Below are 26,642 nucleotides of genomic sequence, written 5' to 3'. Positions count from 1 at the left end.
TACTGTAAGCAGGTAGTCCCATTCAACCCTGTCGAACGCTTTCTCAGCGTCGACTGAGATTACCACTTCGGGGGTTGTAGTGGAGCGTTTGGAGTAGATAATGTTCAAAAGGGTGCGGACATTGTAAAATAACTGACGTCCCTTTATAAATCCAGTTTGTTCTTCTGAAACTATGACTGGAAGAATTCTTTCCAAGCGCCTAGCCAAAGCCTTAGCAAAAATCTTAGCATCCACATTTATCAAAGAGAGGGGTCTGTAAAATCTGCAGAGATTCGGGTCTTTGTCGTTTTTTAAAAGCAGATTTATAGAGGCTTGTCGCAAAGTAGGAGGAAGAAAGCCATCCTGCAGAGATTCCTTATATACAGAGTGTAATAAAGGGGACAGTTTAGATTGAAATCTTTTGAAAAATTCTACTGGGAATCCATCTGGGCCAGGAGCTTTATTGTTTTGCATGCTATTTATGGCTAGGTTGATTTCCTCTAAGGTTAATGGAGAATCAAGATCTTTAGCAACATCTGGGTTAATGGTAGGGAAGTTGAGACTGCTTAAAAAAGCATTCATATCAGAAGTCCCAGATGGAAATTCAGACGTATACAGAGAGGAATAGAATGAGCAGAAGACTAAGCTAATGGTATTAGGGTCTGTGTGGAGTGTGCCAGATGAATCTTTTATTTGAGGGATTATGCGCGAAGTTGCCTGACGTCGCAATTGGTGGGCCAAGAGTCGGCTCGGCTTATCACCATGTTCATAATATGCGGAACGTGAACATAGTAGAAGGCGCTCTGCATCAGCAGTTGTAATAAGGTCAAATTCAGTCTGTAAGTCAACCCGATCTTTAAGTAAAGCAGAAGAGGGGCCAGTGACCAATTGTCTATCTATATCGTCAATTTTACTCGAAAGCTCTTGAAGTTTGGTCATACGTGTTTTGTTTAAATGTGCGGAGTAGGAAATTATTTGGCCCCGCAAGTATGCTTTTGTCGATGAAAAAATAATCAATTCTAGAGAAGGACTTATGCACCTGCGAAAAGAAAGAATATTCCTTGATACTTGGATTATGGAATCTCCAAGGATCAATGCAACCATTCTTGGACATGAAATCAGAAAGCGTACTTGACATTAGTGAGGGTGTCATGGTCTTGGGAGTAGAGCGATCCAACCTAGGATCAACAACGCAATTCATATCTCCTCCAAATATAAGGAGAGTATTATGTAATGAAGGGAGGCGCTCAAAGAGCTTATTCATAAAGTGTGGGTCATCAAAATTTGGGGCGTAAATATTAACTAATAACACAGGGACATGCAACAATTTACCTGAAATTATTAAGTATCTGCCATTTTCATCTGATATTACTTTCTAAGATGAAAAGTGAATTGACTTACCAATTAAAATGGCAACTCCCCTGGCCTTAGAGTTGAAATTAGAGTGAAACACCTCAGAAATCCATGGACATTTAAGCCGAACCTGGTCTGTGGTGCGCATATGAGTTTCTTGTAGAAGCACTATGTCCGCATTGGGCTGTTTCAGATGAGCAAATACCCTAGATCTCTTTATAGGGCTCCCCATACCTTTAATGTTCCAGCTCACAAAGTTCATCTGTGAGCCAGAATTTCCAGTATTAGTGGACATCTATCAAGTGCTTACGGCAGGAAGAGAATGAAAATGAAGCATCGCCTTCGAGAGAAGGAAAAGGGGAGAGGAAACGGGGGGGGGGGGGACAAAAACAAAAATAAAATAAGAAAAAGTACAAAGTGAAAATAAAAAATAAAAAAAAATAATAAAAAATAAAAATAAAAGAGAAAACACTCACACACTCCAAACAAACACAGTGAACAGCCCCTCCCCCCCTCCCCATTGCACTTACATCGTCCTCATCCCCAAACGATGGAGAACCCAGTGCAAACTACACAAGGAGTCAAATCCCTAAGAGAAAAGCTAACAGCTGTTGACCCAATGGTAATAGTCAACCAAGGTCGGGCTCCTGCAAACTAAACAATGATAAAGAGCAAGGCACATAAACATAGTCACTGCACCATCATTTGTTGTAGATTCAATAGTCGTCCATTTCACTTCTGGAGACGGATAATCAGCCTGTTATGTTATCAGTGTTCTTACTTGATCAGTGTCTTAATGAAGGCTATGGTGTCCTCCGCGGATTTAAACTCCCTCTCGGTTCCGTCATGTGTAACGCGGAGACGTGCCGGATAAAGCAGACCAAACCGTATTCCCGGTATCTCACGGAGCTGGCAGCGGCAGTCATTGAAGGCAGCACGAGCACGGGCTATCTTCGCGGTATGATCGGGAAAGATAGAGATAACCATGTCACCAACCTTCATCCGTTGTTGGGTTCTGGCCCGTCGAAGGATATCTACACAGTCCCCATGATAATGGAGTCGAGCGATTATAGGACGGGGGCGCTCGCCGGGTTTGGGCTTCGGCTGCAGAGTGCGATGAGCGCGGTTCAGAAGTGGCTCTTTGTCCAGCTTAAAAGCCTCTTTAAGCAGAGTGGAAACAGCTGCCGGTGTGGACGCACTGGTCGAGTCTTCAGGGACACCTACAATTCTCAGATTGTTGCGCCGTGATCTAGCCTCGAGGTCCTCGCACTTATTTTCCACCCTCCCCAGGTCAGCAGAAAGGTGCTCCACTTTAGCCTGTAGCGTAGCAATGTCATCACAGCAGTCGGAGAGCGAAGTTTCCATTTCACCCACGGTATTTTTCAATGTGCTTACCTCCGACTGGATAACCGTAATACTGACTGTTAATTCCGCCTTTACAGTCTGTAGCTCTTTCTTAGACTTAGAGGCCAAGTTTTCGCCCAAGGCCGCCTGGAGCTCGGTTTTGAAAATGGCTGCCATTTTGTGTCGGAGTGAAGCGAGAAGCTCCTCCTTGAAACCGGGGGGAACAGCGGGCATAACAACACCTTCACAGGGGGAGGAGGGATCACTATGAGGCGAGGGCGAAGATGCAGCGTGTGGAGCAGGCCGTTGAAGTGGAGCAGACGAAATGTTCCCGCCTTTGGCTTTTGCTGGCATTTTGGACATCAAAAGTTAATATTAAGGTGTTGGACACGACTTACATCAAAAACACTCCACAAAAAAGTGCCTATAACATAATATTAAAGGTTGTTGCAGGAGCTCCGAAAGTTGCATCTTACTCCATCTATCGCTCAGCTGGAAATCCAACATCTCAATGTTGAATTGCCAGTTCCCTGGATCATGCTAGAATTAACCAGTCATCCAGGTAGTTTAGTACACAGATGCCCTGAAGTCTCAATGGAGCCAGAATGGCATCCATGCACTTTGTGAAGGTACGAGGTTATAAAGCTAGCCCAAAGGGAAGAACCCGATATTGATATGCTTGCCTCCAAACGCAAACTTCAGGAACTTCATGTGACTGGGCAATATTTCTATGTGGAAATATGAGTCTTTTAGATCTATCATCACAAACCAGTAATCAAACTGAATCTGTTGAATGATAAGTTTGCACATCAGCATCTTGAACCTGTATGTCTGAAGAGTATGGTAACACAAATCTAAAAGTGGCCACATTCTTCCATCTTTTTTGCGAAGCGGGAATTAAGAGCTGTAAAAACCTCCCTCCCTCAGGGAAAGGGGTACATGTTCTATGGCCACTTTGCCAAAGAGGGATATTACTTCCTGTGCTAACGTTGGACTCTGCTCTGTGCTGACTACTGTGGTGAGCACACCTCTGAACCTGGGTGGTTGAGCTCTGAACTGGACCCGGTAACCCTTTTCTATGGTTGACAGAAGACATGGAGACACATTTGGCAGTAGTTTCAACTCTGCCAGATGGTCTTTTAGTGACGTTAACCTTTCCACATTCTACTGGAAGGAAAGCATCAGATTTTTGTTGCCCTGTGACAGCTCGCTGACCAGAGAACACTGAAAACTTGGGACAGCTCACTCAGCAGCTCATTCAGCAGGACTGCTTGGAAGGCCTGCAACACTGCCATTGCATGCAGTGACCCACAAGCAAGACCCACTACTCCATAGGCCTTGTCCACCAAGGTCGAGGTGGCCTTACATGGCTTGGATGGCAAAGCTGGCCCCCCTAAATTACCTGCCATTGATGGAGAGAGGTAGCTCGCAAGCACCTCCTCCACCTTCGGCAGAGCTAAATAGCCATGCCATTCATGCCCCATGATGGCTGAATAATCTGACAATGCAGGGTTATAAATATGGCTTATATATGATTTTCCCCAGAAGTGCATGACAAAATATCACCGTATTGACGATACTATTGTTTAAAAAAAAGTATGATCGGCAGTATTTTGAAGCTTTAGTATCACAATACTACTGTAGTAATACTACTGTATACTGTGCAACCTTAGAATGAGATTCAGAAAAGGTGTGTCCTCATGATGGGCATCCCAGGTGGACTCTGGATGTGTACATTATTTCCCCAAAATCCAATACTGAGTACAGATTAGAGCTTGTAAATTTTTACTTCTAGAACTCGTGCACCAATAATAGTGAGGTTAAGAAACTTGGATTCTTTGTGGATTCACAGAAATTGGGAAACTGCCAAGGCTGTAAGCCAAGTGCACTTGTAAAGTCTGATTTTTACAAGACAGACTCACAAAGAACAAGGAGCCAGTGGTGGTGGCTGCAGATAACAATCCACCAGCTAAACATTTCTGAAATCTTGTACCAACCAGTTACTCTTCTGCAGCTAGGAATTATTTTATACACATAAAATGTGTATGGTAACCCACTGGCCATGTTCCACCTCGTATAACAACTATGCAGCATGTTGTATTATTTTATTAGGAAGTATTTGTTAATGCACAAGGATGTTAGCACTGGTCCAATGCAGTCTACTTGGAAATTGGACCACAGAAATTTGATCCCTCTCTTCTCTATGAGGCTCTCTTTAAGGGCTGCGATGGTTTAACTGACAGCAGACCAGGCAAATCTTTACATGTTCCTCAATATCTTGGGCCATGAAAGACCAGTAGGCAACCTCTCAGATGGTTTTGCAAGTAGCTTTTGAATTACAGTGGTCATTGTATGGCTCATCATGGGCATGCTAGATTGTAACCCCCTATGGTCAGTTGGAACTACCCATTGTGGTGGATCATGATCAGGGGCATAGACCAGCAGTTCCTTACTGAGTTTTAGGTGATGGTGATGTCTCAAATTGTACGAGTTGCTCAAGTCACTAGATTCTTGCAGTGTGTTGCAGTGTATTTGCTTAGAGAGTTTATAATTTTAACACTTTTCAAAGCAGTGCAACTTGTTGCAATCCAAGATAAACCCAGAGGCCAAGTCAACTATTCTCACATGGATGTCACCAGAAAAGCACTTACTAAGAATGGACATGTTTCTTTAAGAAATCAGTCTCATAGAATTACTTGAATATTGATATTTAAGGTGGTAGTTATGAATAAAATATTTAACAAGAATTAAATGATTGTTAATTAATTTTTACTAATATCGATGCCATAAATAAACTATTACAACTATTAATTAATAATAATAATAATAATGACAAAGTTATCTGAAGGTTCTTGTCACGTATCGGGACATAACGGAGATAATGTAGGATGCAAGTGCCGTATGAACAGTTTTATTGAGAGACACACAGGCAGGTAAATCCAGAACGTGATCCAAAAACGTAATCCAGTAACATACAAAGTTCAGACAATCGGCAAACAGGCACACACAGGGCTAGGCAGGAATCAAGGTTGTGGTCACGGAAAACAGGGTCGAGATACAAAACATGAAACATAAGCTACAGCAAAGGACTGGTAGCGGAGAAACCAGCGTGAACTAAACTAACGAACCTAAACCTGAAAGATGACTATGACTACGAATCTAAACATGAACCATGAAACATGACATGAACTATGACTATGGTTATCTATCATAGTTTCTTTTCTATTCTACTATAATATTCTGCCTTGTGTGCTGGGAGGCGCGCGGTATATATGTGGACATGATCAGTGTCGGAAATGCTCACAGCTGAGGGCGATTCAGACACACGTGAAAATCCCAGCCAATGACAGAACAGGGAGGAGACATGACAGAAACATAAACAAACACACGTGTCCAAATGTCACTACTGTCAACAACGGAAAAGCAGGTGCCCGCGCATTCATGCTTAGAGCACGCTGCTTCAAGGGGAAATCGTGACAGTTCTGAGTTCTTTAATAATAGCTTGGCTTGAATTTTAATCTGAGAGACAGCAAACATAATCAGTTCAATAATATAACATTTATTAAACACAAGTTCTAAGCAATACAGAAGAGAAATGGTAGAGGATGTTTTGAATGAGTGGATATTTTGATGTGTGTGTGTGTGTGTGTGTGTGTGTGTGTGTGTATTGGAATGTGAATATGAAAGGGGAGTTTTTTGCACTGTGAGGCGGATTTATTTTCACTAGGGGAAAAAAAAGCTCATCCAGCCTTCAAACAGCTCTAATCACTTCAAGCACTCTTTATATGGTTGAGAGCTGCTCTGCATTTTTGGCACACCCTTCTGGCTCCTCGGAGTCAGAGAGGAATTCTTTTTTTATTTTTTAAAATTGTTTTGGCTTTCCATAGCAGAAGGAGGAGTCGCGACGCGAGCTGCAAAATCTGGCAGACAGCCGGACCTGGAAAACAGAGCAAGAGATCTCATCTCCGGCACCTCTTCCAGATACATACAAGATCCACAGGACCTCCAGATCCATGAGGCTCTGAATCCCAACTCCCTTTGACCATGAAGACAGCGAGCCTTGAGCGGAGCTGCCTGATTGTAAGGCGTACACAATGCACACAGTCAGACCTCTCAAGGGCTGCCCTGGCATGCTCTACCACTAGACACTTCACACAGAAAATGCGTCCATCTGTCCCCATGATGAAACGGGAGCAAAGCGTAACAAGGCAAATCTTTGCTACAATGAGATAAAACTTATTTACAGGCACACTGCAACTAATACAGTTTACTATGATCTCAGTAAAAGGTGTTTCTTCGCTGTTGGCTACACAAATTTATTCTAACTTTACTTGATCAAGTTTAGGTGTCCCATTCAAAACACACTCATAATGGAATTCGGAACATGTGAGTGAGAAGGTGCGTGGAGTGAGCTCCTGAGCATTTTATCTTTTAATTGTACTTTTCAGGCAACCTGAATCTTTTCTAAGACATTTGGTGCGCTCCTTTTCAATTACTTGGTCTACAACTATAACCAGAAAGGAATTATGGCTTCTGAAAGACTACAGAAACCTAAATCTTCACCGAGCACGACGAGTCATGGCGACAAGCTACCACTGTATTTGGAAAATCTCCGCAACACTCTAATAGTGGAGCTAACATCTACCATCACAGTACAGGTGAAAGCAGCTATTGACTCAGCTCTGGCCCCAGTTGTTGTGTCTTTTGAGAGTTTTAAATCGGGCATTGAATCACAAGGACGACATATTGACGAGCTTAACCAGCACCTGAATGATTAGAGTGACCGCACTGTAGCACAGGAACAGATGGTGCTAAAGCTAACATCAGCTAACAAACAACTCACCGAGAAAGTTGAGGATTTGGAGTCCCGTTCACGGCGCTGCAATATCCGGGTCATCGGTATTCCGGAACAAGAAGAAGGGAGCGATTTTTCCAGGATGTCCTTAGCTCGGAAATCTTTCCGACCGCTCCATTGCTGGATAGAGCGCACCATATTGGCCCGGCGCCCTCCGAGGAGCAGCGAGAGAATCAGAGGTCCAGAGTGATGATTGTGCGGTTTCACTACTTTCACGACAGAGAAAAAGTTGTTCGACGCGGGAATTGGAATCAACTTTTCCATCAGGGCCATAAGGTCTTCATCTTTCCTGACTTCAATTCCAGCGTCGCTAAGAGGAGGGCGGCCTTCGCTGCGGTGAGAAACAGCTTGCATGAGAGAAATGTGCGGTCTTGTCTCAGATACCCTGCTCGCCTTTGGATAGACCTCGGTGATGAGAAGCTGCAATTCGACTGTCCCCAAAAAGCGCAACAATGGTTTAATGAACGGTATCCTCCATCTTAAGCTGTCTACATGACAGTTAACCGATTTATTAATAACTGTAATGTGACTGTAAAATGCGCGGGTGTGGACAACAATATCAGTTTCCATGTAAATCTATAGGTTGCCTGAGATACATGGTAATTGTGGCACCTTTTATGCTCGGGAGTGACTTCACACAAAAAGAATAGGTATGGTTTACAAGTTCCGGATGTTCCAGTGTTGTAGGGCTCTGCCTCCATTGTTTGGGAATGGAAAGAAGTTAACTGTTGTTCAGAGTAGGGTGGGGGAGGGTGGGGTGGGAGGCGGGGAGGAGTGGGATGTTTTGTTGTTGTGTGGGTTTTTTTTTTTTTTGCTTTTACCTTTTTATTTTTATTTTTTATTATTATTTATTTTTTTTATTATTATTTATTTATTTATTTATTTAATTGATTTTATTTTTATTTATTTCTTTATTTTTCCTTCGTTGGGGTCCCCCAACCCCCCCCCCCCCATTAATATCAACCTCTCTGTACTCTATTCTGTACTAATCTAAATTGATGGAAAATACCCGAAGCTCGTCCAGATTCCTAAGTTGGTATGTGAAAGGTCTGAACGGTCCCATTAAAAGATTTTGACACATTTAAAACTACAAAAACCTGACGTTGCATTTCTTCAGGAAACTCATCTCCGTCTCAGGGATCAATGCAAACTCCAAGCTTGCTGGACATCGCATATGTTCCACTCCAATTTTGATTCCAGGTCCAGGGGAGTTTCTATCCTGATAAGTAAGACTGTGCCCTTTTCCTTTGATAACATTATTTCTGATGTGAATGGTAAATATGTGATTGTGGAAGGGAAAATTTCACAAATGCCAGTAGTTTTGGTGAATGTATATGCCCCAAATTTTGATAATGCTCCTTTTGCTCAGAATTTGTTGTCAAAGATTCCTGCTTTGAACACACATCTCTTGATATTTGGGGGAGCTTTAAACTGTGTTATTGACCCAGTTTTGGACAAATCTAGCGCTGTTGCAAAGGCTCCCTCTGCAATGGCAAAGGTATTCTCTGAGTTTATGGTTCAGAATGGGTACATTGATCCATGGAGGTATTTTAACCCCACAGTGAGAAAATATTCTTTTTTCCCTCATGTACATAAATCTTTTTCTCGCATTGATTACTTTTTATTGATAATTCTCTAATTCCTCGGGTTGTAAACTCTGAATATCTACCAATTGTTATTTCAGACCATGCTCCTCTAAGTCTTGACATTCTTCTACCTTCACATCGCGCCTTTCGCCCACCATGGAGGCTTAATTCTCTACTTTTATCCGATTCAGCATTTTGCAAGTATATTTCTACTTCGATAGATGATTTCCTTCTTACTAATCAAACTGATTCAATCTCTTACTCTTTACTTTGGGAAACTCGAAAGGCCTTCTTAAGGGGACAGATAATCTCTTATTCTGCTCATGCCAATAAGCAACACAAGAATAAGAAAAAAGAGTTATCTGATAATATTCGAGCTATTGATGACCAATATGCTCTCAACCCGACCCCTGAGCTGCATAAACAAAGGCTTAATTTGCAGGCGGAGTTTGATTTGTTATCGACAGGTGAGGCGGAGAGGCTGTTGTTACATACGCGTGGCAATTATGAATATGGAGATAAGGTCGGTTGGTTGTTGGCTCACCAATTGCATAGCCGAGTGGCTTTGCGCTCTATTACTCAGATTATGCAGTCCAGTAGTGCATTAACCTCGGATCCTGTAGAAATTAATTAAACTTTTAAAAGTTTTTACTCATCTTTATACACAGCTGGGGCTCCTGACAATTCAGGTAACATGGACCATTTTCTTAGAAATATTGATTTTCCCAGAGTTGACCCTTTATTGGCATCTGAACTTGACAGCCCCATCACCTTAGATGAGATCATCAACTCAATCAATTCATTGCAATCTAAGAAATCACCTGGCCTGGATGGGTTTCCTTCCGAATTTTATAAGAAATTTCATGTTGCATTGGCCCCATTACTTCTGGCTGTATTCAAGGAATCCTTAGAACTAGGTATGTTGCCACAAACATTGAGACAAGCATTTATAACTGTATTGCTCAAAGATGGGAAGGACCCAACATTATGTAATTCGTATAGACCTATTAGCCTCCTCAATGTTGATGTCAAGATTTTAGTCAAACTTTTGGCCTCTCGTTTAGAGGGGATTCTTCCTAGCATTATTTCAGAGGAGCAAACCGGATTTATAAAAGGACGGCATTTGTTTTCTAATATTCGTACTCTACTTAATATTTTGTATTCAAGACAAAACAGCGACTCCTCTGAAGTGGTCATCTCTTTGGACGCAGAAAAGGCGTTTGATAGGATAGAATGGGAATATCTTTTTATAGTGCTAAAGAGGTTCGGCTTTGGGGATGGACTGATATAATGGATCCGTTTATTATATGTAGAACCACAAGCTTCCATATATACCAACGATGCTAAATCTGACTATTTTACTTTGTCACGGGTTACGTGCCAGGGATGTCCTCTGTCTCCTTTACTTTTTGCCATAGCGATTGAGCCTCTCTCGATAACGCTTAGAACTCTTCCTGTATTTCAGGGTATAATTCGCAAAGGAATTGAACATAAACTAGCCCTGTATCCTGACGACTTACTACTTTATGTTACAGATCCAATTGCATCTATTCCAGAGATAATACGCGTATTAAATGACTTTGGGAAATTTTCAGGGTATAAACTGAACCTACAAAGAGTGAATGCTTACCCATAAACCAATCTGGCCAAAAGATAAAACAGACTGAAATACCTTTTCATTCGGAGGATTCAAAATTCAAATATCTCTATTCTCTATCTCTATCTATTCTGCATTAATGGCGGTGAATTTTACACCCTTAATTACATACATGAAGTCAACCTTTTAAAGATGGGCAGCTCTACCATTATCCCCTCTTGGTAGAATAAACACGGTAAAAATGAACATTCTTCCAAAATTCCTCTACCTTTTTCAATCCATCCCTTTGTTTTTACCCAAATCTTTCTTCAAGAATATAGACCAATTAATCTCCTCTTTCATATGGGCAGGAAAAACTCCCAGGGTCTCCAAATTTTCACTTCAAAAGAGTCGACTAAATGGTGGCCTCTCATTGCCCAATTTCATGTATTATTATTGGGTGGCTAATATTCAGAAACTGGTGCTCTGGGTGCAGGCCCCCTCTCTTCCATGGTGCCACTTAGAAGTAAAGTCTTGTATTTCAACCTCCCTCCCTGCTATGGTGTTCTCCTCATTTCCTATAGCCCTTTCACAACATACATCTAATCCAATAGTATGTACCTCTCTAAAAATTTTCTATCAGTTTCGCCATCATTTTAAATCTATCTCGGCCTCAGCCATGGCACCAATATGTAATAACCACCTCTTTCCCCCCTCCTTTACAGATTCCACATTCTCTTTGTGGGAAAAGAAGGGTCTGAAATGCTTTGAGGATCTTTTCATTAATAATGTGTTTGCAAACTTTTCTGAGTTGTCCTCGTCATTCAGTCTGCCTCCGTCTCACCTATTCCGTTTCTTTCAAATTAGGCATTGTGTCTACTCCCTATTCGCTGGTTTTCCCTCCTTACCTACAAAGACTGCATGGGAAGAGGTGTTCAAGCTAAATCCTCATAAGGGTGGCATTATCTCACGGATATATGCAACAATCTGGTCACAAGACGATTTTTTACAATATCAAAACCATTAGTGCTTGGGAAGAGGAATTTGGCCTGGAACTTGAGGATGATTACTGGGGCAGAGCGTTAGATAATATACGTACCACCACATCCTGTGCTAGACTTAGTTTCATACAATTTAAAGTGGTCCACAGAGCTCACCTCTCTAGGAGTAAACTGTCTAAAATATATCCCAATGTTCCTGACATGTGTGAAAAATGCAAACTTTCGCCCTGTAACATATGAGTCATATGTTTGCACTCTGACCCAAACTGCAGAACTTTTGGAACTCTTTCTTTGAAACTATGTCCGACGATCTTAAAATCAAATTGGATGTCTGTCCTTTAATTGCCATCTTTGGTGTTTCATATCAGCGTCAGCCTCTGAACCATAAACAAGCTAGTGTTGTGGCCTTTGCATCGTTACTTGCTTGGCGCAGAATATTGTTGTCTTGGACCTCTCCACAACCCCCCTCTATATCGGTCTGGCTTAAAGACTTAATGTTCTTTTTAAAACTTGAAAAAAATCAAGTACAACATCAGAGGCAGGGGTGACTCATTTTTGGGAAAATGGCAACAATTTATTACCTACTTCAATGATGTACGCACCTTGGAGGTAGCTTGAGGAGAGGTAGACGGTAAACACTAATCATCTTACCTTTTTTTTGTGTGTGTGTTTTTCTTTGAATGTTTGTTTGTTATTGTCTTTTGTTTCCCCCTTTCTTTTAGTTTTGGCTGTGGTTGTTTTGTTGGGTTTGTTGGGTGTGGTGTTATAATGTGTAAAATGCAAATTTCCAATAAAAATTCTATGATCAAAAAAAAAAAAAAAAAACACACTCACAATCCGTTATATGATACTTAGACTCAAAAGGGCAAGCAATAGTTAGCTACTCTAACGGTTAACCCTGGAGAGTAAAATAGCTATATGAATAGCATTGGAGCACACAATGTATCAATTTAGCTATAACATGAGGCCTAACAGGAAGAAATTGAGGAACACACTCAACTCTGTCCCTTCCACACTGTAAAAAGATTTCTTTGTTCTTTGGCAACTTTAATTACTGCAGTTTCACTTTCTCACTTTTGCTCTATTCAAACAAAAGCCAGCACAAGTTACAGTGGATATAAAAAGTCTACACACCCCTCTTAAAATGGCAGGTTTTTATGATCTAAAAAATTAAACCAAGATAAATCTTGCCAGAACTTTTCCCACCCTCTGTGTAAAATTAAAATGTATAAAAATGAAGTGCAAAACAATCGGAAACATTTTAAGGAAAAAACGAAATAACCTTACAATAACCTAGTTGCACAAGTGTGTACATCCCTAAACTAATATATTGCTGAAGCACCTTTTGATTATATTATTCCACTCAGTCTATCAGTGTAGCAAATGTCAACTTGCCAATATTTTCTCACTCTTTATTCCAAAAACATTCTAAATCCATCAGATTGTAAGTGCATCTCCTGTTCCCAGTCCACTTCAGGTCACCCTACAGATTTTCTTTTGGATTCAGGTCTGGGTTCTGGCTACGTCATTCAAAAACATTGATCTTCTTTTGGTTAAGAGATTCCTTTGTTGATTTGGTTGTATGGTTTGGGTAATTTGACTGCTAATTACTCTCTTAATGATTGTGGAAGTAGGAAGGATGTACTTATTTTTTTCCCACCTGATTTCTGAATGTTGCTTTACTCTTTGGGAAAAAATGACTACATATTGATATTGGTTGTGTTTTTTGTTTTCACCTGAGGTTATTTGTTTTTTGATAGAAAACTCTGATAAATAAAAACACAGAATTGAAAGGAGTGTGTGCTTTCTTTTTCCTATTACTATATTTGTTGATAGACTTGGTAATATTAGTTAAGATTAGTTACTTTGTATCTAATTATGGAGAAAAATTGTAGTTAGTCAAGTATTATGATATGTATTGCCACACTCTATATGACAGTGCAGATTTAACAATAACAGCAAAAAATAAAAATCAAAGGGTTAGAGCACTGTACAGTGCATCAAAGTATTCTCAGTGCTTCACTTTTTCCACATTTTGTTATGTTACAGCCTTATTCCAAAATGGATTAAATTAATTATTTTCCTCAAAATTCTACAAACAATACCCCATAATGACAATGTGAAAGAAGTTTGTTTGAAATCTTTGCAAATTTATTAAAAAAAAAAAAAAAAAGCACATGTACATAAGTATTCACAGCCTTTGCTCAATACTTTGTTGAAGCACCTTTGGCACCAATTACAGCCTCAAGTCTTTTTGAGTATGATGCTACAAGCCTGGCACACCTATTTTTGGGCAGTTTCTCCCATTCTTCTTTGCAGGACCTCTCAAGCTCCATCAGGTTGGATGGGGAGTGTCAGTGCACAGCCATTTTCAGATCTCTCCAGAGATGTTCAATCGGGTTCAAGTCTGGGCTCTGGCTGGGCCACTCAAGGACATTCACTGAGTTGTCCTGTAGCCACTCCTTTGTTATCTTGGCTGTGTGCTTAGGGTTGTTGTCCTGTTGGAAGATGAACCTTCGCCCCAGTCTGAGGTCCAGAGCGCTCTGGAGCAGGTTTTCATCAAGGATGTCTCTCTACATTGTTGCATTCATCTTTCCCTCGATCAGGACAAATCTCCCGGTTCCTGCTGCTGAAAAATGCTGCCACCACTACGCTTCACTTAGGGATGGTATTGGCCAGGTGATGACTGCTGCCTGGTTTCCTCCAGACAGTTCCTTGGACTTCATGGTTTGTTTTGTGCTCTGACATGCATTGTTAACTGTGCAACCTTATATAGACAGGTGTGTGCCTTTCCAAATCATGTCCAATCAACTGAATTTACCACAGGTGACTCCAGTCAAGTTGTAGAAACATCTCAAGGATGATCAGTGGAAACAGGATGCACCTGTTTTGAGGAATTTTGAGGAAAATAATGAATTTTATCCATTTTGGAATAAGGCTGTAACAAAATGTGGAAAAAGTGAAGTGCTGTGAATATTTTCCGGATGCACTGTACACAATGCCTTAAATCCACTTGCTCCTTGACAAGACAAGAACAGGAGAGAGGATGAGCATGACATAGCAAGGGCTTTTCGTACCCTACACAAATGAGGGAACAGTCACACAATGACAACATTGCTATTAGTACTCAAAAACAAAAAAACAATTCTGCCCTCTTGGCTCCCATCCACAGATGAGCTATGGGATCATCAGGATCTGCACTTGCAATCTCCTGACCAAAAGGCAATCTCTTTTCACTCAGTGATTTTGTGCTGTATGTTTGTACTTGTGCCAAGATCACAAAAATTCTAAGAACCCTAAGAATTAATTTAACACTGAAGGCAACATACCTTCCTATATAAATTCAACATTAATTAATTCTTTTTTTCCCATAGATATTTCAGTGAGGGAGGAAAGTGACAGCGAGCAGGTCCAGAGTGATGAGGCAGATGCAGAGTCTTCACCCACAAAATCACCTACAACGCCAAAAACTGTCAAATGCAAAACCTCTTCAGGTAGAGTGCACTCTGTCTCTCTCTATTTTCATTACCAGCCAATTAACCAGAGCATTTGTGTCTCACACTAGTCACCTGCCCTATTCACATTATCTAAAGCTGGCCCCACAGTGCCCAAAATCAGTGGCTCATCATCACCATACCTCTTCACAGAGAAATGCACTTACATTTCTCTAATCGTATTTGATTTTTGTTGGGAATACTGCATCTATTGTGTGCTCTATAATTCACCCTTAATTATGACATTCAACATACAGTGCTGTGAAAAAGTATTTGCCCCATTCTGATTTCCTCTGTTTTTTGTGTATCTCATATTAAATAATTTTAGATCTTCAAATGAAACATACAACATAAGCAACCTGAGTAAACAGGATTTTCAGAATTTTTAGGATTTTCTGGTAGAGAGCAGAATTCATGTTTCTCTTAATCACTGCAGGTTGCCCAGGCCCACACCATCACACTTTCACCACCATGCTTGACCATTGTATTATCTTCTTTTTGTGGAATTCTGTGTTTGGTTTACACCAGATGTAATGGGACTCCTGTCTTCCAAACAGCTCAACTTTCGACTCATCAATCCACAGAACATTCTCCAAAAAGGTTTGAAGATCATCTTGGTGTGTTTGGGGGAAAAAAAAAAAAAAAAATCCCCAAAAATTGGACACCATATTTACCCAGTATCTTTCTGATAGTGGAGTCATGAACAGTGACATTTATTTATGCAAGAGAGGCCTGTAGGTCCTTTGATGTTGTCCTTAGCACTTTTGTGACTTACTGGATGAGTAGTTGCTGAGCTCTTTTTGGGTTGGTCACTTCTGGTAAGGTTCACTACTGCCCTAAGTTTTCCATTTGGAGATAATGACTCTTTTTTTGATGTCCCATAGCCTTTGAAATAGCTTTGTAACCCTTCCCAGACTGATCTATTTAAGTTTTGATTTGATTGAACAGGGTTTGCAGTAATCAGGCTTGGTTGTGTCTAGTCCAGCTGAACCCCGTTGTGAATGCAGTTTCATAGATTTGGCTAATTAGTAACTATGGGGGCAAATATATTTTCACAAAGGCCCAACTGGTATTGGATATCTTTTTTGCTTCAATAAATAACATTAGATTTACAAACTGTATTTAGTGTTGTCACGATCTCGCCGGCAGATGGCGCTACAGCGAAGACGTGCACAGTCAGCTGGAAAGCGCGTGCACGTGCTTGAAGTGCGCATGGACGCTAAGACTTTGTTTACAATGGACATGTGCACTTATTTTGGTTTATGTTCTGTCCCCGCCCTGTTCAGTTATTGGCGGAGGTGCGAGGGTATGCTTTGAAGTGTTACCAGCTATCAGCAATTAAGGTAATTGTGACTGGTTATTTAAACCCCTTGCATTGCTGCACGGCGGGCGGTATTAGAGACTAATAGAGGAAAGATGGAATGAATAATGGTGCCAGGCGGTAATGTTACCGTGCTCTGTCTAGTTTCCTGTTCCTAGTTTCATGCTCTAGTTAAACGAGTGTTTCCTGCCACAGTTAAACAAGTGTTTCCTGCCACAGTTAAATGAGTGTTTCCTGTCCCAGTTAAACGAGTGTTTCCTGTCTCCTGTCCCAGTTAAACAAGTGTTTCCTGTCTCCTGTCCCAGTTAAACGAGTGTTTCCTGTTCCAGTTAAACAAGTGTTTCCTGTCCCAGTTAAATGAGTGTTTCCTGCCCCAGTTAAACGAGTATTTCATGCCATAGTTAAAAAGTGTTATGTCATTGTTAAACGATAGTTGCAGGCCATAGTTATATGAGAGTTTCATGTCATAGTCTTGTTCTAAGTTTTGTGTTTCATGCCTCATTTATAGGTAAAAGAGAGAAGTTTCGGTTAGTTAAAAGTGGTAGTGTTTCCATGCCCTGTTTAAGTTCATGTTTCTTGTTTCAGCTCTAAGATTATGTTTAGACCTTCTTTCCTGCCTCGTAGTACCTTGACTTTAGTGTAAATAAATACTTTACTCCTGCGCTTACTTCCTGTTTGAGTCCTGTTTTGTAACAAGTGTTTACTCAGGTTGCCTTTTGTTTTATCTTAGATTTAGTTTTAATTTCTGCAACAATTTAGTATGCAATATATACAAAAACAAAAGAAATCAGGATGTCTTTTTCAGAGGTCTTTTATGAATGTGTCTTACATACCGTTACTTTAATCAAAATTATTCATTAATCTCTGGACATTCATTCAACACAGTTCCTTTCAATAAGAACTATTGAGTAATTTACAGATAATACAGGTACCAAGTTTATTGTAGACTACAAAATATGACTAAGAATGCAAGATTACAAGAATAAGTAAATGTGGAAACTTAAATGGAATTAATGGAAGGAGCTGCGTGGCTAGCATTGGATGCAGATTGAATTGCATGAGAGAGAGAGAGAGATCTAGTGTCATGATTCCCCCTTGAAGCAGAGTGCTCTAAGCGGGAATGCGCAAGCACCTGCTTTTCCAATGTTGACAGTAGTGACATTTCAACATGTGCTTTTGTTATTGTTTATGTCATGTCTCCTCCCCATCCTGTCATTGGTTGTCATGTCACGTGTGTCCGGATTACCCTCAGCTGTTAGCAGTTGCGAGGGTAATCATGTCAGCATATATACCGCATGCCTCGCAACACTCAATACGGAATATTAGACTAGAATAGAGTACATGTGTTTAATGCGTTCCATAGTCATAGTCAGTTTCATGTTTAGGCTCGTTAGTTTAGTTTACTGGTTTCTCCGCTACCAGTCCCTCGCTGTATGCCACGTTTCATGTTTTGTTTATCGACCCCGTTTTCCGTACCATGACCTTGATCTCCGCCTTGCCCAAGTTAATGCCTGTTCGCTGATCGTCTGACCTTGCATGTTTTGGATTACGTTTTGGATTACGATTTGGATTTGTCTGCCCGTCTTTCTTTAAATAAAACTCTCGTTCGAACTGCGATTGCATCCGCCTTATCTTCCGTTCCGTCACGAGACGTGACATCTAGAGAGAGAGAGAGAGATCTAGAGAGAGAGATCTCAATCAGATGAGTCCAAATGATAAAGGTCTTTTTCCAAAGATCATCTTCTTTAGATCTTCAATTTTTCCTCTAACCCCCACACCGTAATTATACTCCATGCACCTCTATGATGTTTATACTTGCATATAGTGATCAGAGTATCAAATGAGACACATCATTTTACATTTTACAACAGGATGATATTGTGGCCTGACCTAATTACCCAGGTTTTTATTGTGGCCTGTTAGCACAAGACCCCCCTGAGCTGAAGGTGTGATAAGAATCATCAGTTGACAGAAGAGTGACCTCTTGAGCAGCCCATAGGGTTTTGGCATATGTGAGGATGTCACACACAACAGAATGAGTAAGAGTAGTATTATATAATAATAGCATCATTTTGACTTACTAATTAAAATTCACACCAGCTTAATAAGTTGAAAGAACAACATAGTGAAATTGAAAAATGTTTACACCAACTTAGTAAGTTGAAGTAAGAGATTATAGGATTATAAATCAAAATAATGGCATAGCAAGTCTAAATATTGATAGGTAGTCAAATTACTGACTTAATTACTGAGTCAACATAATGGCATAACAGTTGGAAAAAAATTCACCAACTTAGTGATACCAGTGATCCTGTCTCCTTCTGCCCTTTGGACTTGCCTGATTCATCCTTATGCCCCACTTATGCTTGGGGCCATGCTCACCTGAAAATCACTCGCTGCTGCTGAAGATGGCCACAGATGGAAAGCCTACAGATCACCGTGGATTCCCTGTGGATGGTGCCACACCCTAAATATGGCTGTGAATGTTCTTTCTTGGATAGCCAAAAGACAGCAATTGCTAAGATCATTTCACACTCAAGTCCCCATCATTGACCAGTTGATAACTTCAGTTTGATATTGATATAAGAAACTTAAAAGTAAACTCTAATGATTCTCAGGCTCAAGTTCATTTTAACACATTTATGACATTTTTATAGGTCATCTCTGAAAACTCATGCACTACTGTAATAATGTCACTGCCTCTTTTCTTTTTGCTTAGACGCAAAATGTCTTATGTGTGTCAGTAATATACATACAGGTGACAACAACTAAAGAGTGACAAGGAGTGTTATACAATATGTGTCATAAATACCTGTAACAATTAGACATCAATGTGTGCACAGTATTGGCACTAACACAAAAGAAACTTTTCACTCCTCCCTGACAATCAGATGACCAGTCTCTCCTTTTCTGGAGGCTCTTAGTTCACTGTCCATAGTCCATACAGAGCGCTATCCATAGCTGAGCCGGCAGAAGACAAGACATGGTGAGGCAAAGTGACCTTCCGAGCATAACTAAGGGGTGGCACCACATCCAAGGCAGAGACTGTGATTGGCGTGGTGGCCACCATGAAGCCAGTGGGGGGAGCACAGCCCAAGGTGGAACCAAAGGGGGGAGCAACGTCCACTGTGGAGCCAGATAGGTGTGCAATGTGCTCCACAAAGTAAAGTGAAGGAGTGACATCCTCAGCAGAGGAAGGGTAGCCTAGTCAGGACCCCCTATTGAAAAAAAGTTCTCAATGGTGTGCATACTTTGAGCCATACCAGTATGGCATTGATCCATTCATTCTTATCTTGTTGCTCCCACATCAGGTGGTTCTGATGTAGGAAAGCAAGTTGTGATTCCAAGAATCCTGCTGCATGCATGGCTCAGTTGGTCTTTCTGTCAGGAATGGTAGAGAAGGAAGATGCAAGTGCAAGAAAACATTTATTTACAGTGAGATAAGTTAAACAGAAAGACAATGAAACATGAACAAGAAACAATGAGGCTAGATACCAACATAAACATGATACACATACAGTATCTCACAAAAGTGAATACACCCCTCATATTTTTGTAAATATTTGATTATATCTTTTCATGTGACAACACTGAAGAAATGACACTTTGCTACAATGTAAAGTAGTGACTGTACAGCTTGTATAACAGTGAAAAATTTGCTGTCCCCTCAAAATAACTCAACATACAGCCATTAATGTCTAAACCGCTGGCAACAAAAGTGAGTACACCCCTAAGTGAAAATGTCCAAACTGGGCCCAAAGTGTCAATATTTTGTGTGGCCACCATTATTTTCCAGCACTGCCTTAACCCTCTTGGGCATGGAGCTCACCAGAGCTTCACAGGTTGCCACTGGGGTCCTCTTTAACTCCTCCATGACGACATCACGGAGCTGGTGGATGTTAAAGAACTTGTGCTCCTCCACCCTCCATTTGAGGATGCCCCACAGATGCTCAATAGGGTTTAGGTCTGGAAACATGCTTGGCCAGTCCATCACCTTCACCCTCAGCTTCTTTAGCAAGGCAATGGTTGTCTTGGAGGTGTGTTATCATGCTGGAATACTGCCCTGTGGCCCAGTCTCAAAAGGGAGGGGATCATGCTCTGCTTCAGTATGTCACAGTACATGTTGGCATTCATTGTTCCCTCAATGAACTGTAGCTACTCAGTGCCAACAGCACTCATGCAGCCCCAGACCATGACACTCCCACCACCATGCTTGACTGTAGGCAAGACACACTTGTCTTTGTACTCTGCCACACATGCTTGACACCATCTAAACCAAATAAGTTTATCTTGGTCTCATCAGACCACAGGACATGGTTGCAGTAATCCATGTCCTTAGTCTACTTGTCTTCAGCAAACTGTTTGCGGGCTTTCTTGTGCATCATCTTTAGAAGAAGCTTCCTTCTGGGATGACAGCCATGCATGTGCAGCGTATGGTCTGAGCACTGACAGGCTGACCCTTCACCCCTTCAACCTCTGCAGCAATGCTGGCAGCACTAATACGTCTATTTCCCAAAGACAACCTCTGGATATGACGCTGAGCACGTGCACTCAACTTCTTTGGTCAACCATGACGAGGCCTGTTCTGAGTGGAACCTGTCCTGTTAAACTGCTGTATGGTCTTGGCCACCGTGCTGCAGCTCAGTGTCAGGCCATCTTTAGCCTAGGCCATCTTTATGTAGAGCAACAGTTCTTTTTTTCAGATCCTCAGAGAGTTCTTTGCCATGAGGTGCCATGTTGAACTTCCAGTGACCAGTATGAGGGAGTGTGAGAGCCATGACACCAAATTTAACACACCTGCTCCCCATTCACACCTGAGACCTTGTAACACTAAGAAGTCACATGACACCGGGGAGAGAAAATGGCTAATTGGGCCCAATTTGGACATTTTCACTTAGTTGTGTACTCACTTTTGTTGCTCGCTGTTTAGACATTAATGGCTGTGTATTTAGTTATTTTGAGGGGACAGCAAATTTACACTGTTACCCAAGCTGTACACTCACTACTTTACATTGTCATTTCTTCAGTGTTGTCACATGAAAAGATATACTCAAATATTTACAAAAATGTGAGGGGTTTACTCACTTTTGTGAGATACTGTATAGGTGGCAATAACTAAAGACTTGCAAGGAGTGTCATACAACGTGATTTAAATATTGTTTCTTGTTTCGTGCTTTACCTTGCCTGCTTTATACCCATTTGCCATTCGCCTGACCCTTTGCCTGTTCTGACCATGCCTGTATTTCATGATTTGGATTTGTCTGCCAATATCTCCCATAATAAAGCTCTTAACTGCAATTGTATCCCATCCCAACCCTCATTATGTGACAATAAACCCCTTTCCCCTAACCTCACAGTTTATTTTAAAAGGATGCATACAGATGCCAAGTTTTGATTATTGACGATGCATTCCCCGATAGACGGCGTACGAGAGACCCTTGAAGGATGATACATTTTGATTTATTTTTTCTTCAGTATTAGATACTGTATCATCCTTAATAAATTAATATGTATGTTCTAAATCTGGTATTTAAAAATGTCTTTTCCCCTGTAATAAGATTAAGCTCCAGTAAGAGATTATTTTGCTCTACCTTTTTGTAGATTTCTCTCTGTTCTCATACAATAATGGCATGATGATGTCATCTTGCCGAGAAATAGACAACAACCGCAGTGCACTTTCGGCAGCATCTGCTTTTGCTATTGCCACAGCTGGTGCCAATGAGGGCACGCCAACCAAGGAGAAGTACCGCCGCATGTCGCTGGCTAGTACAGGTAACAATGTTATGTTCAACATCAACAACTGTTATTACCTAGCAACAATGGTATTTAATAACATGATAAAAAGGTAAACATTAGTTGCTGGGCAGATAAGAATTGTGATTGGTTACCAGGATTCCCCACAGACCAGAGGAATGGAGATAAGGAGTTTGTAATTCGCCGTGCAGCAACTAACCGAGTACTTAATGTCCTGAGGCACTGGGTGTCCAAACATTCACAGGTGAAACTTCACATGGCATGCTCTCATTTAACCTTCTGTCCATTACTTAGCAGTGTGTGTCCTATCCTTTGATTTTATTACCAATACTTTTATTGTTATCTCAAGAATTAAGAGTTGGGTGTAATTTGACTGGGACTGCAATATTGCTTTGCACTCATATTTAGAAATACCAGTGATTTTAGCATGATTATAATAAATAAAGAAAGAAATAAAGAAAATAAACTTTTTTCAGGATTTTTGAAATTAAATTAAGCCGTACTAAAGCCATACACACAATGTTTGCTATTAGGAAAATCATTTAAATTAAATCATTTACATTAAAAACATGGGTGTGACGAGGAGGAGGGACGGGGCAGGCTGTGAGGAGTCATGCCTGGCATTGAGTTGTCAAATCAGTGGGAGAGAGAGATAAAGGAGTGGCTGGAAATGCCAGAGGTGGGGAGAGAGATCCTTCTCCTTCCTCCTCATCACAATGCAGATTAGAAATGTTGGATAGTTGTTAGTACTTGCTGCTGTTGAAAATTAACTATGCTTTCCATCCCTTTCTCACTCCTCCTACCCCCATGCATGTCTAGGACTTTGAGACCAACACAGAATTAAAAATGAATGTGATCTGCTTCTTGGAGGAAGTTATGCATGACCCTGAGCTGCTCACTCAGGAAAGAAAAGCAGCGGCCAACATCATAAGGTAGAGCATCACTACAGCACACTTGAATATCCAGAATAATTCACACATCAGCTGCAACACCCATTCTGTTCCATTTTATCCTTCCAATCTTCTCAATCATCAATTTTAAAATGAATACTGATTAAATAAATGTATGAATAGTGGAATTAATTTAATGTGTAGTTATACATCTAAATATGTATATGTTGTTAAAAATAGTTTTATTATAAGGTCATGCCAAAAAGGCTTGTTGAATTGAGTGTAAGTAACCTTTAATATACAACGCTCTATTTTAATCATATTTTACAATCTCTTTTGTCTACAGTGACAGTTAAAAAAATTGTATATGCTGTATAAAGACTGTTAATCATTCATCTCATAGGACGCTTACACAGGAGGACCCTGGTGACAATCAGATTGCTTTGGAAGATGTGCTACAGATGGTGAGTGAGATGGTATTGGGTCACATTCAAAGCATCAATTATTTCACATTTTTAATTAACAAAAATTCAGGTGCTGTGTATATGTTTATGTATGTGTGTCTTTGATAGGCTGTTGGTGGGAAGGCAGAACCCTTTGAAAACCACTCAGCTTTGGAGATTGCAGAGCAACTCACTCTGCTGGACCACCTGGTTTTCAAAGTCATCCCATATGAGTGAGTATATGTGTGGAATTTTAAGCAGTCAGTCACTTAAAATTTAGCGTAAGAACCTCTGTTAAAGTTCAGTTACTATTGAACATGTTTTAAAGATAAGATACATGCAGTTAGGGTTGCCTCATTACGTTCATAGCTATAGTATATAAATATCATGAAAACATGTGAGTCAATACACCAATTCTTGGACATACAGCACCATAACATATTTGCTGTGACAGCGTCTATGAAGTTTTCTGACTCTAATTTTTCTAAGACACCAAAAGTAGGTAGATGAGTCTTGTTATTAGGCCTCGTCTAAGAATTATGGTTGTTGCTGTGTACAGTGCACTTGCTTTATAAAGTCATTCTTCTTCTCTCTTTTTTTTTATTACTTTCATACAGAGTGTGTGTGAGTGTGTGTGTGTGTGATGTCACCGTGTAAGGTTGACTGAGGGAGGGCAGCAATAAAAATTTAACATACACAATAAAATACACTGCATAAAATATTTCTATAATATCCAACTTATAGCTGCAATGTACCTGTCTATTATTTACACTGATCAGCCATAACATTATAACCACCTGCCAAATATAGTGTGGGTCTACTTTGGGCCACCAAAACAAGCTCTGACCCGCCAAGGCATGGACTCCACAATACCTCTGTAGGTGTGCTGTGGTATCTGACACCAAGATGTTAGCAGCAGATCCTTTAAGTATTGTAAGTTGCAAGTGGGGCCTCCATGGATCGCACTTGTTTCTCCAGCACATCCCACAGATGCTTGATCGGATTGAGATCTGGGGAATTTGAAGGCCAAGTCAACACCTTGAACACTTTGCCATGTTTCTCAAACTGTTCCTGAACAATTTTTGCAGGGTGGCAGGGCACATTATCCTGCTGAAAGAGGCAGCTGCCATTAGGTACTAGCAATACTGTTGCCATGAAGGGGTGTATTTAGTCTGCAACAATGTCTAAAGATCAGTGAAGCCCCGTTTTCACTAGCGTGTTGTCATTTTAAAACGCATACATTTTGCTATGGTTACGTCTATCGTCTACACTACCCCGGCATTTTCGACCCTCGACAACGGAGACTTTTGGAAAGGCTGAAGATCCTGTTTCAGTTTGAAACTCCAGGCTCGCATTTCAGTGCAATGGGACCAAAACAAAGAAAAGGCGTGGCTGCCCACATTCGCTCCCTGATTGGGTCTTGTGGATCATTGCATATCCTTCCCTGATTCGTCAGTCCCCTACCTTATGACCATTACGCTACCTTGATCATATACACAACAACATGGAGACTGAACCGCAAGCTTTGCTGGCTTTGTTGTCTTTTTTAGTAGCCATTGTGCAGTTAAATTCTGCATTTTATAATACCATAGCTGCCTACATGCACAAGAGGCAAGCTCTGATTAGAGCTATTGGCAACAAATCTAATTTAAAGTGGCATAAGCCCTACATGGAATGCCGGTTTTGGGTTAGACTGGAAAGAACTAGTGCCTGGTGGGATATGTTAGTCCCTGAAGTTGTTGTTCCTGAGGCCCTGGTCCACCTCAGCGAAAGACTACGTCCGTTTGTGGAAGGCGAGGTAGCATGCTCACAAAGGTAGCATGTACCTTGTACTACCTGAGTGTTTGAGCAGAACGTGGTCGGCCGTGTCGTTAGACTTGGGCGTGAGCAGAACTTGGTCGGCCGTATCAGTAGACTCAGGCGTGAGCAGAACTTGGTCGGCCATATCCGTAGACTCAGGCGTGAGCAGAACTTGGTTGGCCATATCAGTAGACTTGGGCTTGAGCAGAGCTTGGTTGGCCGTATCAGTAAACTTGGGTGTGAGCAGAACGTGGTCGGCCATGTCAGTAGACTTGGGCGTGAGCAGAACTTGGTTGTTAGGCTTAGATATTAGCGGAACTTGGTCAACTGGATCAGCAGGCTTGGACGTGACATCAGGAACTTGTGACTTGACCTGGACTTCAGAGACTGGAGACTTGACTTGGACCTCAGGGACTTGAGACTTGACTTGGATTTCAGAGACTTGAGACTTGACTTGGACTTCAGAGACTAGAGACTTGACTTGGACTTGCACCTCAGGGACTTGAGACTTGACTTGGACTTGCACCTCAGGGACTTGAGACTTGACTTGGATTTCAGAGACTGGAGACTTGACTTGGATTTCAGAGACTGGAGACTTGACTTGGACTTCAGAGACTTGAGACTTGACTTGGACTTCAGAGACTGGAGATTTGACTTGGACTTCAGAGACTAGAGACTTGACTTGGACTTGGAGCTCAGGGACTTGAGACTTGACTTGGATTTCAGAGACTTGAGACTTGACTTGGACTTCAGAGACTGGAGACTGGACTTGGACTTGGACCTCAGGGACATGAAACTTGACTTGGACTTCAGAGACTTGAAACTTGACTTGGACTTGGACCTCAGGCTTGAGCTCTGGTGCTGGAGCCTCCCTGTTGACCTCTAGCTGGAGCTCGGCAGGTGAGCCCACCTCGTGGGTCTCAGGTTCAAGCTCTGAGGTCGCCAGGTTAACCTCCGGCTGGGGCTCTGATGCTGGGGCCACCCTGTTGACCTCTAGCTGGAGCTCGGCAGGTGAGCCCACCTCGTGGGTCTCAGGTTCGAGCTCAGAGGTCGCCAGGTTAGCCTCCGGCTGGGGCTCTGATGCTGGAGCCTCCCTGTTGACCTCTAGCTGGAGCTCAGCAGGTGAGCCCACCTCGTGGGTCTCAGGTTCGAGCTCAGAGGTCGCCAGGTTAACCTCCGGCTGGGACTCTGCATGAGTTTGCCTGCCAGACTTACCCCCCCGAAAAGTTGTTCTAGCTCGACCCTC

The 26,642-nt window shown here is 41.4% G+C and overlaps 1 protein-coding gene across 3 annotated transcripts in view; it reads left to right on the top strand.

Moving 5' to 3' along the window:
- The window catches only part of rasgrf1 (Ras protein specific guanine nucleotide releasing factor 1), a 415,815-nt gene that overhangs the window by 355,020 nt on the left and 34,153 nt on the right, over nucleotides 1-26,642 (top strand). For all 3 annotated transcript variants that reach the window (XM_053623247.1, XM_053623248.1, XM_053623249.1), the window contains 6 exons: nucleotides 15,069-15,188; nucleotides 22,111-22,281; nucleotides 22,401-22,507; nucleotides 23,083-23,195; nucleotides 23,557-23,617; nucleotides 23,726-23,829. In XM_053623247.1, coding sequence (XP_053479222.1) covers nucleotides 15,069-15,188; nucleotides 22,111-22,281; nucleotides 22,401-22,507; nucleotides 23,083-23,195; nucleotides 23,557-23,617; nucleotides 23,726-23,829 — 676 coding nt within the window. The remainder of the gene's footprint in view (nucleotides 1-15,068; nucleotides 15,189-22,110; nucleotides 22,282-22,400; nucleotides 22,508-23,082; nucleotides 23,196-23,556; nucleotides 23,618-23,725; nucleotides 23,830-26,642) is intronic.

This window comes from Ictalurus furcatus, chromosome 4 (assembly GCF_023375685.1).
Source record: "Ictalurus furcatus strain D&B chromosome 4, Billie_1.0, whole genome shotgun sequence".
Taxonomy (NCBI): domain Eukaryota; kingdom Metazoa; phylum Chordata; class Actinopteri; order Siluriformes; family Ictaluridae; genus Ictalurus; species Ictalurus furcatus.
This window is presented reverse-complemented; position numbering and strand designations above follow the sequence as displayed.